The 14,309-nt window shown below is 38.2% G+C and overlaps 1 protein-coding gene across 3 annotated transcripts in view; it reads right to left on the minus strand.

The window, feature by feature from the left end:
- CADM2 (cell adhesion molecule 2) overlaps positions 1-14,309 on the minus strand; it is a 609,199-nt gene that overhangs the window by 44,784 nt on the left and 550,106 nt on the right. For 2 of the 3 annotated variants that reach the window (XM_039378204.1, XM_039378205.1), the window contains one exon: positions 5,780-5,899. The exons of the other annotated variant lie outside the window; for it this stretch is intronic. In XM_039378204.1, coding sequence (XP_039234138.1) covers positions 5,780-5,899 — 120 coding nt within the window. The remainder of the gene's footprint in view (positions 1-5,779; positions 5,900-14,309) is intronic. 3 annotated transcript variants of the gene reach the window in all.

Raw genomic sequence — 14,309 nt, forward strand, 5'->3', positions numbered from 1 at the left:
AGCAGAGAGAACATGGAAAAGGAGGCAGACAGGGCTGCACCCCTGCATCTCCTCTCTGCACCTGTTAGTAGTGGATCTTGGGAAACTGGGCACCATTTCTCTTCCTGGTCTGCTCTATTTAGCCCATCCAAGAGCCAGTGAGTGATAGGGTGCTTTCCATCCCTGGCTGCAGATGCTAGGGAAGGTTTTCCAGCGACTCCTCAGCTGGAGCCTGCAGATGTCTCACCTGTGGAACAGCTCTGACCAGAGGCAGCCCAATTTCAAGCCTCAGGGAAAGAGGCTTGTAAAACAGGTTTGTGATTTCATCATGGTCTGACTTGGGTTTATTGTGATTTGTTAACACATCATGTAAACAGCTGAGAAACAAGAAGAATGGAAAAATAATTGTAATGAAAGAAATCATTATAAAATCGTGAAATGGCCATTCTTGAAAGGTGGTGCTAAAGGCTTACTTGAATGTCTAATGGAAAAAAAAAATGATCTGAAGAACTGTTGGTTTGATTGTTTGGCCTCCTGAAAAATCTAGACACTGGATACACCAGTAGGAGACTGGTGTAAAAGCAGGGAGAAAGAAGAAGTAAAACCCAGAAAGTTGTAATTTTCTTACCCAGCTTGAATAAAACTAAACACAAATTAGGTTTTATGTTACTGCTACAGAAGCACTTGGCTTGTAGCTCACTGTCATAGGCAACTGCTTTTAACGTTAGACAACCATCATTTTTGTTATCAGAGCTGAATGCAAGTAAGCATACACAACTATATTTAAGGTACAAGTCTGCCCTTATCTTCCTTGCCCCTCACATATTCTACAGCTTATCCTTGCTTTGTTGTTTCTTTCTTTGTCAATATCTCAAAGTGCCAAGTTATATTAATCAGATTATGTGAAAGAAAAATGAAATCCCATGGAAAGAACTGGCAATGTTTAGCATTTTTGGACAGGAAAAGTATATGAGGACTACAAGTACTGTCCAAACAGTTTCTGCATGTAAGCCATAAAGAAATAGTTATTCTAGTAGGGTTATACAGTAGTCTATATTTCTTAATATAGACTTCAAGGTAAAAATAGGAAATAAGAAAGCAATGTAATTTTTTAGCTAAAATGGTTGAATTTTATGCTATTAAACAGAAATATTCACAAATTAAAGTCACAATAGTTTTCAAAATTATTACATCCTCAAACTCTTCCTTACTCCACCGTAAACTCTTCTTCTAAATTTAGCTCCACAGATCTCCTTTAAGAAATCCTTATTTTATACCAGAGCCAAAGCCAATAAAAGCAAAGTGGGTTATAATAAAGCAGGGATTTCATTCACATATAAATGTGTACATTCGCTGGCTTTGTGGTCACCCTGACAAATAAACTCTTGAACTTCACAGTGCAGCTGCCTGGGAGCAGCATCATGTCTCTGCTGTACACAACAACTTCTGGAGATGCTTTTAGGCATTTCTATATAGAGCTTTAAACATTCTGGTACAGTCATTATACAAGTGAGTCAGCTGAGGCTGAATCACTCTGATATGTGCAATGAACGGAATGGATCTATCTTTTGAGCTTGGGATATTCTTGCAAAATTAATTTTGCACCTATTTTGGAGCTGTTGGTGAGATTTCAATCTTCAGCAATAAGAAGTCAAAATAAACAAGTTTTATAACTTCTTTGACTTTTTTTTTCCCCCCTCTCCTTGTCAGGAATAAGACTTAAATAAAAAAAAATTGTTCTGTTTGTGTGTGGGTGATTAACATAATGCCAGCCTGTGGGAGAGTTTTATGTACATTTGTATACACAAGCTTTTTTACCTCTGTGAATCCAGAAACACAAAGCTATTCTGATTTGAGGTGGCTTCTCCTGGCCTGTTAATCACATGCCCTTTCCACCTACAGGACTTTGAAGTATTGGAATGGCATCATCTAAATTAACTTTATACTAACAAAGAATTTCTCCAGTGGAGGCATCCCTTATTTCACTATTAGGAGCAAATCCACAATCCTCCTGTGCCTCTTTCCAGTCATAAAAGGGAAAAATAGCATGGATCCATGCACAGCTTTCACAAATAACATTACATAAATCTGATAGAAAGACAACTACTCACACAGTGTATAATTATTCTTTCAGCAGTCCTCCAGATTTGTTTCTTCTCATACATTTTATTCTCATTTTGTCGTACATTCCTCATCACGGTTATTAGGCTTTAAGATACCCTTGACAAATATATAAAGGGCAACACTCTTCACTGGCATCAAATTATGTTTAGATTTTTTTGAGTTAGTAGGTAATGTACCAGTAAAAGAATAATTAATTCCTGAAGGACTGAGCACAAAGGCAAGCATACGTGTGTCTGAGAAAGTGAAAAGTTTGACTGAATAGGAAGTTTATGAATTATCATGCTGTCATCCAACTGGATCAGTAGCTTTTTTCATGCTGTTTACTAAATGCCACGCAAATTAAGACAGCAATGGATCACACGGTTCCAGAATTAACCGATGACTTTTGGAGAATTTTTTTCCCCATTAATTCAGGCTTTTGGTAATGAGGAGGTACAATCACCATAATGCAAAATGCCTTAGATTTACAGGTTCTCTTGCCTCTTTATATCCTGTATCATATTCCTGTGACTGGATTGGAGTAACATATCCTCAACGTGGACTGTGTAAAAGTCCTGCAGAATAGAGGAATGTCTTGTAAAATTTACCTGAGGTGATTCTTAAGTATGAAGGAATAATTTTAGAACAGAATTAGTGAAATCTGTTTATCAAGTTTATTATGTCAGCTATTGGAAATCCATTTCAAAGATATTACTAAATAGACACACTGCCCTACGATCTGGGGCAAACTTCTGTTTCTTTAAGGTGTATCCAATAACATAAGACAAAGAGAAATGCTGCTTCCAACAAAAAAAAATAGTTTTGAAGGTTGAGAATATATGAATAGTTTCTCAGTTTAATGTCCTTATATATTCCTTCATGTCAGAAAATCTCACTGGAATAGAATGAAGAAATGTCAAAGGAAAGTATGTTTATGTGGGACTTTTTGCTCAGCCAACAACAGATACTATTGAAAATCTGCCCCTCTCCAAAATGGCTCTTGTGCCATTTGTGCCTCTGCTGTGGAGGTGTTCTGACAATCTAGACAAGGTTCAGTCTAGCATTTCAGGATAGGAGAACTCTGCCTTCACAGCAGTCACTGCAAGTTTGCAAACATTGTTTGTTTTATGGGTCCGAGAAAGGAGATGAAGGGACCTAAGGAGAGCATCCTGTCCATTTTGCTCTGCCATGGGAATCAAGCACTTTTAATGAAAGCCAGGATGAATGAAGTCATAGAACTTAAATAGCTACATCAGAGTCACTGCCTCCTGTGCATTTACAAAGTGTCTCCCCTAAATGCCTTTGCCACTAAATAAGGGGATTCATTTTCCCCATTGAAGCTGGAAAATAACTCTTCATCAGAGTCATATTGACTTCTTTTTCAAAAGCAAACCCAAACAAACCGGTGCCTTCAGCTTCTTTTCAGAACATACCTTTAAATTTTCTGTCCTTGTTTTTTGATCTCTATTTGTGGTCATTTTTCAGTGTGCTCCCCCTGGTAGAAATAGCGCTCTAGTTGTCATCCATTGTTGGATAAAACACCAATTGTTTCAGCCTTGTCCTCATCATTAATCAACAGGATCACTAAATTTCTTCATTTTTGTCTTTCATCCAGTGTATTTCTAAACACTTTTGTTTTGTTACATTTCTCACAACTTGCTAGTTTCGTTTTGCACCTGGTTTTATGCCCGGTCTCCTGTTTCTTCCCCACCAATCTACTCAATGATTTATGTTTACAGCAACCTCTTGTTTTGACGTTTTCCTGGTGTTTGACTTCTCAGATTGTTAGATAAACAACTTCATTAGTTTATTACACGTGTCCTGTCTTTTCCTCTGCATTGAGACAGATTTTCCTTTCAATACAAGCTTTTCAGGAAACAGATTTCCCACACTCATTTGTCCCTTTGCTTATCTGCCCAAGAGACTGTAACTACCAGTTCCTTGAGGCTGAAGTGGTTTCACCTTCTCAGCCATTTTGCTGGGAAAAGCGAGTGCTCATGTTTTAGCCATTGATCACCTTCACCCAGGTTTCCTTCCTGGACTCTCTCTCAAAGCAGCATCTCTTTGTAACTGTGGCATCAAATGACATGCATTCTCATACGTGTTAAGAGTTGAGGCTTAGAAGAGAGTTCTCCTGTTTCAGATCTTCCTCTTGGTGCTGGGCACACAAATGATAAAAACGAACGCTTCATAGTAAAGGAAAATGAGGCCCTAAACCTCATGTAGGAGGTAAGACAATGCCTTAAAAACATGAATACATTACATATACGATCACAACGGTGACATGGTTTAGTTATGACCACAAAACAAACACAAGAAAACAATTCATTAAGGACAGAAAAAACCAGCACAGCACACCAAGAACTTTATCCTTCCAGCATGTGAGCCCTCAGAAAGCCGGCAAGTTTCTGGTGCTTGACACAAACCACTCTCTTAGAAAGACATGATAATTCCTGTCATTATGTTTCTTTTCAGGAAATGTTCTTGCAACCACTCAGACCCATGAGCACGGGACTATTTTCCATGGTCTATCCCTTTTTTTCTGGAGGAAAGGGATTACTATAGCACTTGTTCTCTTTTTCACTGAAACAACAATACGTTTTACATTAAAAGCAGTATTAGAGCTTAAAAAATGTAATTTCAGGTTTGATGCCAGTTTATTCATGAAGGCCACAATATTAAAATACCAATGGAGGAAGAAGTTGGGTGATCTGATACTATCACAATCCTTATACACTGGACTTGCAAATTAGCTCAGCTTCTTCTTGCAAGTTAGGTCACTACAACTGACTCGTAACAACATTTCCAGAAAGAAAAGATTCTGTCTTAACTTTCCTGGCTGGCCTAGTTGTACCTCAACATGTGAACATTGCAGCGTGGTAAATGAATATTATTTCCTCTCCCTTTGTGCATTGAAAGCTTTCAAGAGACCACATAGAAAGCTTCTGCCATTTCATTTACCGTGAGAGATTCGTAGCTACCCAGAAGATGATAATCTGTGAAACCTTGCACGCACATCTTCCCTATTTAACAAGTTATCTGATCAGTTGCTGAATAAAAGAGTAAAATTAACCTTTATATTTTGCACATAAAGAAATGAAGCATTACTAGAAACATTTGAAAAGCTATAACAGACAAAAACCCAACAGGATGGGGGCACGGAGGGGAGAGAGAAATTTCAGCTTACTTACTCTAGTTCTGGTGAGATAAAAACACCCCTAATTTAGGAATACCTTAAATTGTAAAAGGCCAACAAGGGTGATGTAATGCAATGCCTCTGATATCAAGCAAGATTGCATCAACAGAAATTCCAGTGCTGAGGCACCTGTCTTGTTTTAAATGGTAGCACCCAAAATAACCACTCTTAAAAGGTCAAGTTTATTTAAAAATAGCTTGCTTGCATTTTACATTAACTTACTAACCTTAAAAAAATTAAATGCAAATCTATACAAATAATTTAAGCATCCTGTCAAAGTTCACATACACACTGCTAGAGCAATGAAAATATTCAAGGTCATATGAAATCTTTCTTAACCGTGTACCATCCCGGGGCTTATTCCATTAAAGATACATAGCATACATTGAACCAAAATGTTTGAACCCTCTCTTTAGCAATATCTACCCTTCTTAGAAACAAAACCTAAAATTTCCTGTTCGTAATGTGCTTTCCAGGCCATAACAAAGAAGTATACTGTACCTCTGATGCTGGTGGCTGTTGCCGAGGTGGTTGTGCTGGCTGTTAAGGCTACAGTGGTTGTGACTGTTGCAGTGGTAAGGGAGGGGATGACAGTAGTGGGAAGCAAAGTGTTGAAAACATCTGGTGAGTGGAAAAAAAAAAAAAATATAAAATAAAATCATATCATGCAAACAAAAGGAGAACCATAACAGCGGTTTAATTTGTAAATACAAGAATGTTGAAAATGACTAAATTAAAACATGATTAACATAAATTATTACAGGTACAGCAGAGTACCTTTAAATTCTTGACATTTATCACTCTCAATTTTTTAGTCAATCTTTGAGCATATGGAATTTAAAACTCTGTTAAAATGACCAAGCTTCCACAGATCTAGAGAGTGACGGTTTAAGTGACAAGAATCCATTTCTTCACTGAGCCATTTTAAATGCCTCATATAGTAGAAACCATACACAGATGAAACATGCTGTGTCAGAGTGGGAGATGAAAAAAACACCATCATGCTAAAATAAACACACACATGTTAACGAGAAATGGCTGTATGTTAAAACACCCACTTTCAGACAGACTCAATGGAGGGAAAAAGGGGAGAAAATGCTACTAACTATAAGAGTTGCTTTTTCCGGATTGCTTTTCTTCTTCCCACACATTTGATTAAGACACAGTTGTCTGCTAAGATCCAGAGCAGAGTATATTTCAAAATCTTTACCCTAATTAGCAGGCACATTCATCTTTCAGTCATCCTTAACACAATTTATTGTTAGTACACACATCAGTATTCCTCTAAAGCTGCTTCAAACTAAAAATCAGAAATTCTAGCAATATTGCTGTTAACAAACCCGTGCTTGCAAGTCAGAAAAAAATGCACAGCCCTGATGATGGCAGTCCTAAAAAACCCTTCAGCTTTTGATCAAGTGCAGGTGTGCCAGGCTTGGGGGCACCACTGCTTCACTGCAGAGGAACCAACAATATCTGTTGCAAAATGCTCCAGTACAGAGCAGAACATAGCCAGATGTGCAGAGAGCAAATCCTTTGATTACACTGCCAAAAGCAATAAAGACCAATAGGACTTTGCTTATAAGGTGATTGCAGCTTTTAAAGAACAAACAAACAAAAGCCCTGAAGAGAACCAAAGAAAAGCACTTCCATGAAGACATAAAAAGCACCTGACATTTTTCAGATTATTTATATCGCAGGTTTAAAAGGAAAGGACTCGTTTCTTGGCAGCTGATGGTGAGTAACCTATTCCATACTGATTTCAGTGAAAATATTTCTGAAGGGTGCTATTCAATGCAATAAAAGAGCCAAAATCTGACCCACAATCTGTCTTCCCTTGCCGTGGAAAGAAATGCAATTGGTCTCTGAGTACCATCAATTCTGACTGAAATCAATGGAAGCTGAAGTAGCTCAGAGCTTTTCAGTATTGGGCCCTACAGAACACACTCCAGACACAGGGTCCTTGTGTTCAGCATTGCATAATCACTCTCTCAAGACCTCAAAGTAGCATACTTACCTTATTTTCATACTGGACGACAGTTATTTTGCAACTTTAAAAGTCTCCTTGCTAGTTAACATCTATAAGTCACCTAAATTTTTCTGTATTCCTCTAGTTTTGATGAACACCAGCACTATAGCCTCTGGAATCTACACTTCTGGGATTTTCCACTTCTGAAGCCTTCAGAAAACAGCACAAGATCCCTTTTTCATCTGTTGTACACTGATATTTAATCTATTTCTCAGTACAAAATATTCTCAAGCCAGAAAAATTAGAACAGGCTTTTAGAAACTCCCTCAGTGTAGCCACATTAATCACCAGGAAAAATGATAATATTACCTGGAGTGTGAGTACCACAATAATTAAACAGAACTGAGTATAACAAGCATTAGAAATAAATTAACATGTTAAAAAGACACATGTCACATATACTGATCTGTGCAATTTCTTCTCATAAAAGGAAACTCCTTCCCTGATAAGTATCTGCTAAAAATGAAATCAAACAGAAAAAACCCCACCTACTTCATAAGAAGAGCAAAGACTTGTTTACTAAGAAAGCTTTACAAATCATTCCTGTATGTAAAACCTAATTAGTGTGACTTACGGTTCCATTAATTATCTTTCTTGAATATGCCATTTACTTGAGACTCTGCAATGGCAAGTTAGGGTTTTATGGCAGTGCTATCTGTTCTGCAAACACACTGTCTACCTATTTTACCAAATAATAGCTTACAAGAGTGACTGGTAAACTTAGAATTTGATTGCTTTCTGGTTTCTCTTCTGATTGAAGCATTTCCAACAAGATTTCTCATTTTAAATGAAAGGCTATCTAGGAAAAATTGTAGTTAACAAGAACAAGAGTATAACATCAGCGTTTTAATACAGATGTGATAAATCCATCTTCTCTCATCAGGTCAAGAATAATGAAAACTTTTGCAGAAATTAGTTTCCTGGTCAAAATCATAAACTCTGATGCCAAACATCAAAATGGCAGCTTGTCAGAAGCCTCAAAGAAAAACATATGTTCTCAAAAGAAACGTAAATACAAGGAATAACATTTGCTTTGTTTCTTCCTTTGCAGAGTAAGGTGAAATCCTCTGTGTAAATGGCTACAGTTGGTCTGCTTTGCTCACAGAATTCTAAAGATTTACTCTTAAAGACCACAGTACAAGAGAGGAACAAGGAATCAGCAGCCTGAGGAGCACTACACTGCCCGAGCAATGAAATCTGAGTCTGCTCTGGGCTCTGGAAATGTCTGGGTCATACCTGCCCAGGTTCGAGGCTCTGCCCGGGGGATTTGCTTCATTAACACCATGAGAGTCCGCAACAGGAATGTGTAAAGCACACAGACAACACATTTTGGAACTCTGGGACCATATCTCATCCTTAAGTCTTGTTTTGGATGGCCCAAATCCAGGCACAGCACTCTGAGAAGCACCTGAGCCCCTCTTATGTAGATGGGGCCCCTCAGTCCTACCAAGTCTGACAGAAAGGCTCCTATCAGTCCTTCCGAGACTTATGGATTCTCATGAAAACTTTGTCTTTCCCTGGAAAATGCTTTAGAAAAAAACAGAAGTAATGCACAGTGGTCCTCAGTCTCCCCTCTCAGTATTGCAGGTGTAGGATGTAAGTGGGTTTGGAAGGTCCCAAAATCAGACAGACCACAGGTAAGAAATGATACTTAACAGCACAGGCTTCTGTTTAAGGCATCTGGATCACTGTGTTTCATAGAGGGTGTGCTGCTTCTTTTTCATGTCAGAAAAGGGAACGACAATTTGACCTGTTTCTAGTCCTGCAGGACTTTTTTTATTTTATTTTATTTTATTTTTTTTAATGCAGGGCAGAGCTATCTTACATCACTAGTGAGGCACACATTATGTTATCCAGAGCTCCCTGCTGGCAGCTGCTCAAAAACATGCTATCAAAGGGACTATGAAGATTTGTCCTCTTGAGCTTTCTGTCAAGAAGGATCTTAGCAGAATGGATTTGCACATTTCTGCCCAAGAAACCTGTGTTAGAGTGAAACTTAATTCCATTTCCTTGTCTTGCAATTTCTGAATCTGGTTGTGCACAATGTTCAGCTGAAAGCAAATCTTTGTTTATGCCTCTCATGCCACTAAACACCAAGGATCATTATGACCAAGAGACCTCATAGAGTGGAACTTTTTAATTCAAGTAGCCATACCCAAATCACTGCACAAGATTGCTATTTCAATAATACTAAGGTATTAATCCCTAGCCTCCTGTGAAGCAGAAAATAGCTATATTTTGCAGATGGGGAACCAAAGAAGATAGAAAAGCCATGCTCAGAGATCTAGAAGTCAAGCAGTAATTGTCACCATTAATTTTGAAATCTCACTTCTAAACTGGATGTCTGTTGACAGAGAGACATTTAGCCAGAAATCCAATAATGTATTTAAGTTGGTATTAATTTCAAAACCTTGCTAGCTCTGAAATACAAACAATTCATGGAGAACTAATTGTTTCCATAAAAGTTGTTGGAAATAGAAAAGGGGCTGACCTTCATGCCAAGGGGACTTACTGACTCCAGTCCCAACTCTTTTTCACTTATGTTCCCACAGGTTATACAAGACCTGAACGGGATTTTTAACAAAAAATATGGGGTCCTGACCATGTTTTTTGGAGGTTTGATCCCAAGTGGATAGAGGAAAAAGGAGGAGCACACAACACTTGGCTCGGTCTGGGGGCTGCTCCTTAGCAGAGCTGCTCATGAGCGGCAGAATAATGTTGTACAAGATCAGCTTGAAACAGTGTCAAGCTGTGCCTGATCAAAATTTCCTGTTTGCCTCTCCCTTCTTAAACTGATGCCACATTCCTCTTACTAAGGCAGAAGACATTTATCCATTTAAGTGCAGGGAGCCTGGACAATTTACTCTCACTGCCGATTTGGCCTTAAGCATTTTTACTCCCCATCTCCAAAGAAATGAGAAATGGTTCTGTTTGGTTTAGCAGGCTTATGTGAAAGATAGATCTGACCTATTGAAAATATTTGACTTTTTTTGGTAAAAACACAACCGATATTTTGACATGACTGAGCACAAATCAGACAACAATAGCTGAAGTTGATAAAAATGTAAAGGCTTTTGTTTCAAGCTTGACAAAGGCTGACAGAAAAATTAAAGGACAGAGTGATAATGATGGATGGCCCTTGCTGTATTTTGACTGAGAAAGAAAGAAATTTTAAGTGGTAAACTGAACTGAGTGATGACCTACCTGGGAAACAATCTCACTACTCTGTGCAAAATTTAATCAGTCTGTGGTATGTAGCACTAAATAATTTAGCAAGGTTTTAAATTCAAAGGGAGCTGCACTTACCCTGGTTCTAAGAAAACGGGATTGAACAAAAGGATCATTCAGCTTGAATATCATGTGCCAATAGCTCCTTAGCACTTAGACTGAATGATCCTGAACGCTCATGGACATGAGGTCAAGGGGTTCTTTTTACTAATTGATTCAGATTTATGAAACTCTGAAATGGCAATTATGTGCTTGACATTTTTGCTAGCAAATCAGATGTCATTAAAAATATCCAAATCCTTTTAACAAAAGCTCCATGTAGATCTATATCACTAGTTATAGCATGAGAGACTTCTGGTGAATGAGTTCATATTGCAAGACATACAGCTGGGCTAAAATGGCTAGGCAGCCTAGAAGGAAAATAAAATAAATTCACGTAGCCCCATGGTTGTAAGACATTTCATGAGCCTGTAGATGATACTACATGTTAGAAGATGCAAGACATTTCATTAAAGTTTGATTAAACATAATTTAGTTGCACAGCCATGACAGAAAAAAAAACCCAAGTGCTGAGACACTACAATTTTAATCCTGCTTTTCTTGCTTCCTGAGTTAGGAACTGGTAAGAACAATAGTTTTCTTATAGAAAGTTTTATGGCTTGGTGGTTGGTTTGTGGTTTGTTTCTTTGTTTTCTTTTCCTCCCATTTCAAAAGCAATAGGTTTCAGTAGCAAACGAAGGAGGAGGAAGTATTTTAAGTTACAGTAAAAAAAACACTATTTCCATCTGTTTTCAAAGAGGCAACCAAAAATTGGAATCTGCACATCCCTGCACCAAATTCTGTCCTTAGAAAGATTAAGAATATAACTCAAAAGAACAAAGCCTATTTCAACATTAGTACTTAGTACTGGCAGTATGGTGTCATCCCAAATCACTTAAAAAGAGGGTCTGATATCACACCGTGGCACATTTTTACAACACATGCTCTTACCAGAATTGCTTATGACAAAATAAAAAATGTGATGAATATGAAAAAACAAGGTGTAGTAGCAAGTTATTTCTGATTATGCCATCTCATTTGACACTGAAATATGAAGAAAAAGCCAGCTGCCCTAAATTGTCTTGAAACAACTCCTCCAACAAATGAGTGAATATCTCATTTATTTTGTGCACCAGAGCAACAGCAGGACTCACAAAGACTACGGGTGTGTGAAAGGTTGATTTTCTACCAGTAAAGCAGGTCAGGCTCAGGACAGGTGTGGGAGTTGTCAGAAAACAAGCAGCTGTGGATCTCAGGCAGGTGACAAGAAAGAAGCAGTGCAAAGGAAGTGCCTCAGTGTGTTGGGAAGGACATGGTAAGTTCTCAGGGCTGAGAACAGTGACCGGCTCCGCGACTTTTCTCCTCCCTCAAGGTGCATCTCCCCAGACTCAGGCCATCTCTCAGCAGTGTTGTGGGACCCTGGGTCATGTGGAAGGGAAGGGTATTTATGTAAAACCCACTTCTGCCACCTTCCAAGGGGACTCTAACAAGCAGAGTTCGCTGAGCAGAGGCAGCCCCACCCTTCCCCTTGCACTGATCCGAATTTAGTAGGCACTGGGACTATGTGTTCTATAATGCTCATGAGTACTTGCTAAAATTCAAAGAGTAGCAGCAAACATAGAAAAAAAAAAGGCTTTTTTCTTTCTCATTTTTCTTTTTTTTTTCTTTTTCTTTTTTTTTTTTTTTTTTTTTTTTTTCTTTTTTTTTTTTTTTTTTTTTTTTTTTTTTAATGGATAGAAACACATGACCTTTCTGCACAGCACAGATGTTGCCACAAACACAGCTCTGTCACCTGGAGACCGGCGTAGTCTGCTGCACACGCAGTTGGTGGAGCTGCACACAGGGACCCCGGGAAATCTGAACCCAGCATTTCCCAGGGAAGCATCTAACATGAACAGTTGAGGATGGCACCGGTGGCCCGTAGCTTTCAAAAGGTCGGGTTCGACCTTTGAAGCCCTCAGTGCTTACTTCAGGGATCGTTTTGCTCCCCACAGCACTCCACTGAATTTGCTATCAGCAAAAGCACTTTAGCTGCAGCTCCCCCGGAACAGAAGGACAAGTTTGCAATGAAGGCCCTGAGATGCTGGAACACGCTCCCATTTCCCCGTCCGTCAGACTCGTTGTTTGTCACCGGTCCAGCCATTTAAAAAGCTCACCATTCTTGCTCTCAGGGAAGCAGAAGAATAAAAGGTGACATAATGTAGGATCTCTCAACACATTTACCTATTGCTGTTCAGTTTTGGTGGGGCAGATAATATTAAGTGCAACGTTTGTACTGTAGAAAATGAGTAGGCTGCAATGTGTTATTTCCTAATTTCTGCTTGTGCTAAAACCAGGTGATACACAGAGAAGATAAAAAGATACATTTGATAATAACTTAACTAGGTGATTGGACATTGAAGAATATCTTAGTACAAGAAAAAATTATATTCTCAATTAGGCAATTCTTTAATACTGAAGAATTACTGTTTTCAAGTACTCTAAGTCTTACTTTACTAATGCTTACTAGTGCAAGATTTACCTCTAAGGACAAATCAAACCAAGTGTTCAACAGGAAGACTAATCTCCCATGTTCTGGAGTTATATGAATATAATACAGACTTCAAATCACAATTTACTTTAGCAGTAAAGTGTAAGACCTAATTTTTTCTTAAAGTTAGCATAAGTTTTGCTAGCAGTTAAAAAAAAAGTCCTTTCCAATTAAAGAGTAGTAATAATAATAAAGCCTATCATTTTAAAGGAGTCAATCTCTCTTGTATAAAAGCTCACCTTTCTCATTAGTTACAAATACTGCACTGGGCAAATCACTGAAGCTTATGCAACTTGCCTGAAAGAAATTAGTTAAATTTGCAGAGCATGCAGGAGGCTAAGGAAATTAATTTTGTAATTCAACATTTTAAATAAAAAGGTAGTTTTAGAGCATTGTTTGAGACCACAGCCTGAAATGAAGAAGATTTACCTACAAAAAGGCATCTATGTATGTCTTGATTTTGTTCACAACCCTACATTAACATATATATATACACAGTTAAGAATGGATCTCTGCCTTGAAGATTTGTGAGGTCATTATTTGGACAGTACAGACCAAATGTTAGGGAAAAAGAGGCAGCATTATTCCCATTTCACAGTTGGGGAAACGAACACAGAAGAATTAAGTGGAATGTCTTAAATTTTATGGACTTCTGAGACTGACAGGGGAGTTCAAAACAGATCTCCTGAGGCTCATTTCAATCCTCTACTAAAAAAAAAAACCCAAAAATCAAAAACACAAAGGAAAAACAAAACCTCTCTCAAAACTGCATTTAAAAAAGCAGTTGTCCTTATACCTGCAGTGCCAATTTCACTGCTTTCAAGACAAAATGTTACCACAAAAGCCACCAAACATCTTGTATGAATAAAGCCAGCATGATTTTCCCCCACTATTAATACGGTGTTCTAGGCCCATTGCCACTGCTTAAAAATCACATTAGGCTGTAATGTTCATTTTTATTCTTTTTAAGTAAACAGACAAGCCATATTTCCTTGTTTTTCCAAGGCATAAAATAGGACCATTCAAAATTAAATGAAATAAAGTGCCAGCAGCTGGCCCTTGAAAACCTATGAGGAAAAGCTAATGCACAACACAAATTCAGACACCAGCAGCCTTGAACAAAGATGACAGCTTTCCCTGAATGACACTTGACTCTTTCTGCACACACACAAAAAAAATTAAAAAAGCTCAGCCAGAATTGCACTGAG

Source organism: Pipra filicauda, unplaced genomic scaffold, assembly GCF_003945595.2.
Source record: "Pipra filicauda isolate LSUMZ 115617 unplaced genomic scaffold, ASM394559v2 scaffold131_size2509542_pilon, whole genome shotgun sequence".
In the NCBI taxonomy this organism is placed as follows: Eukaryota; Metazoa; Chordata; class Aves; order Passeriformes; family Pipridae; genus Pipra; species Pipra filicauda.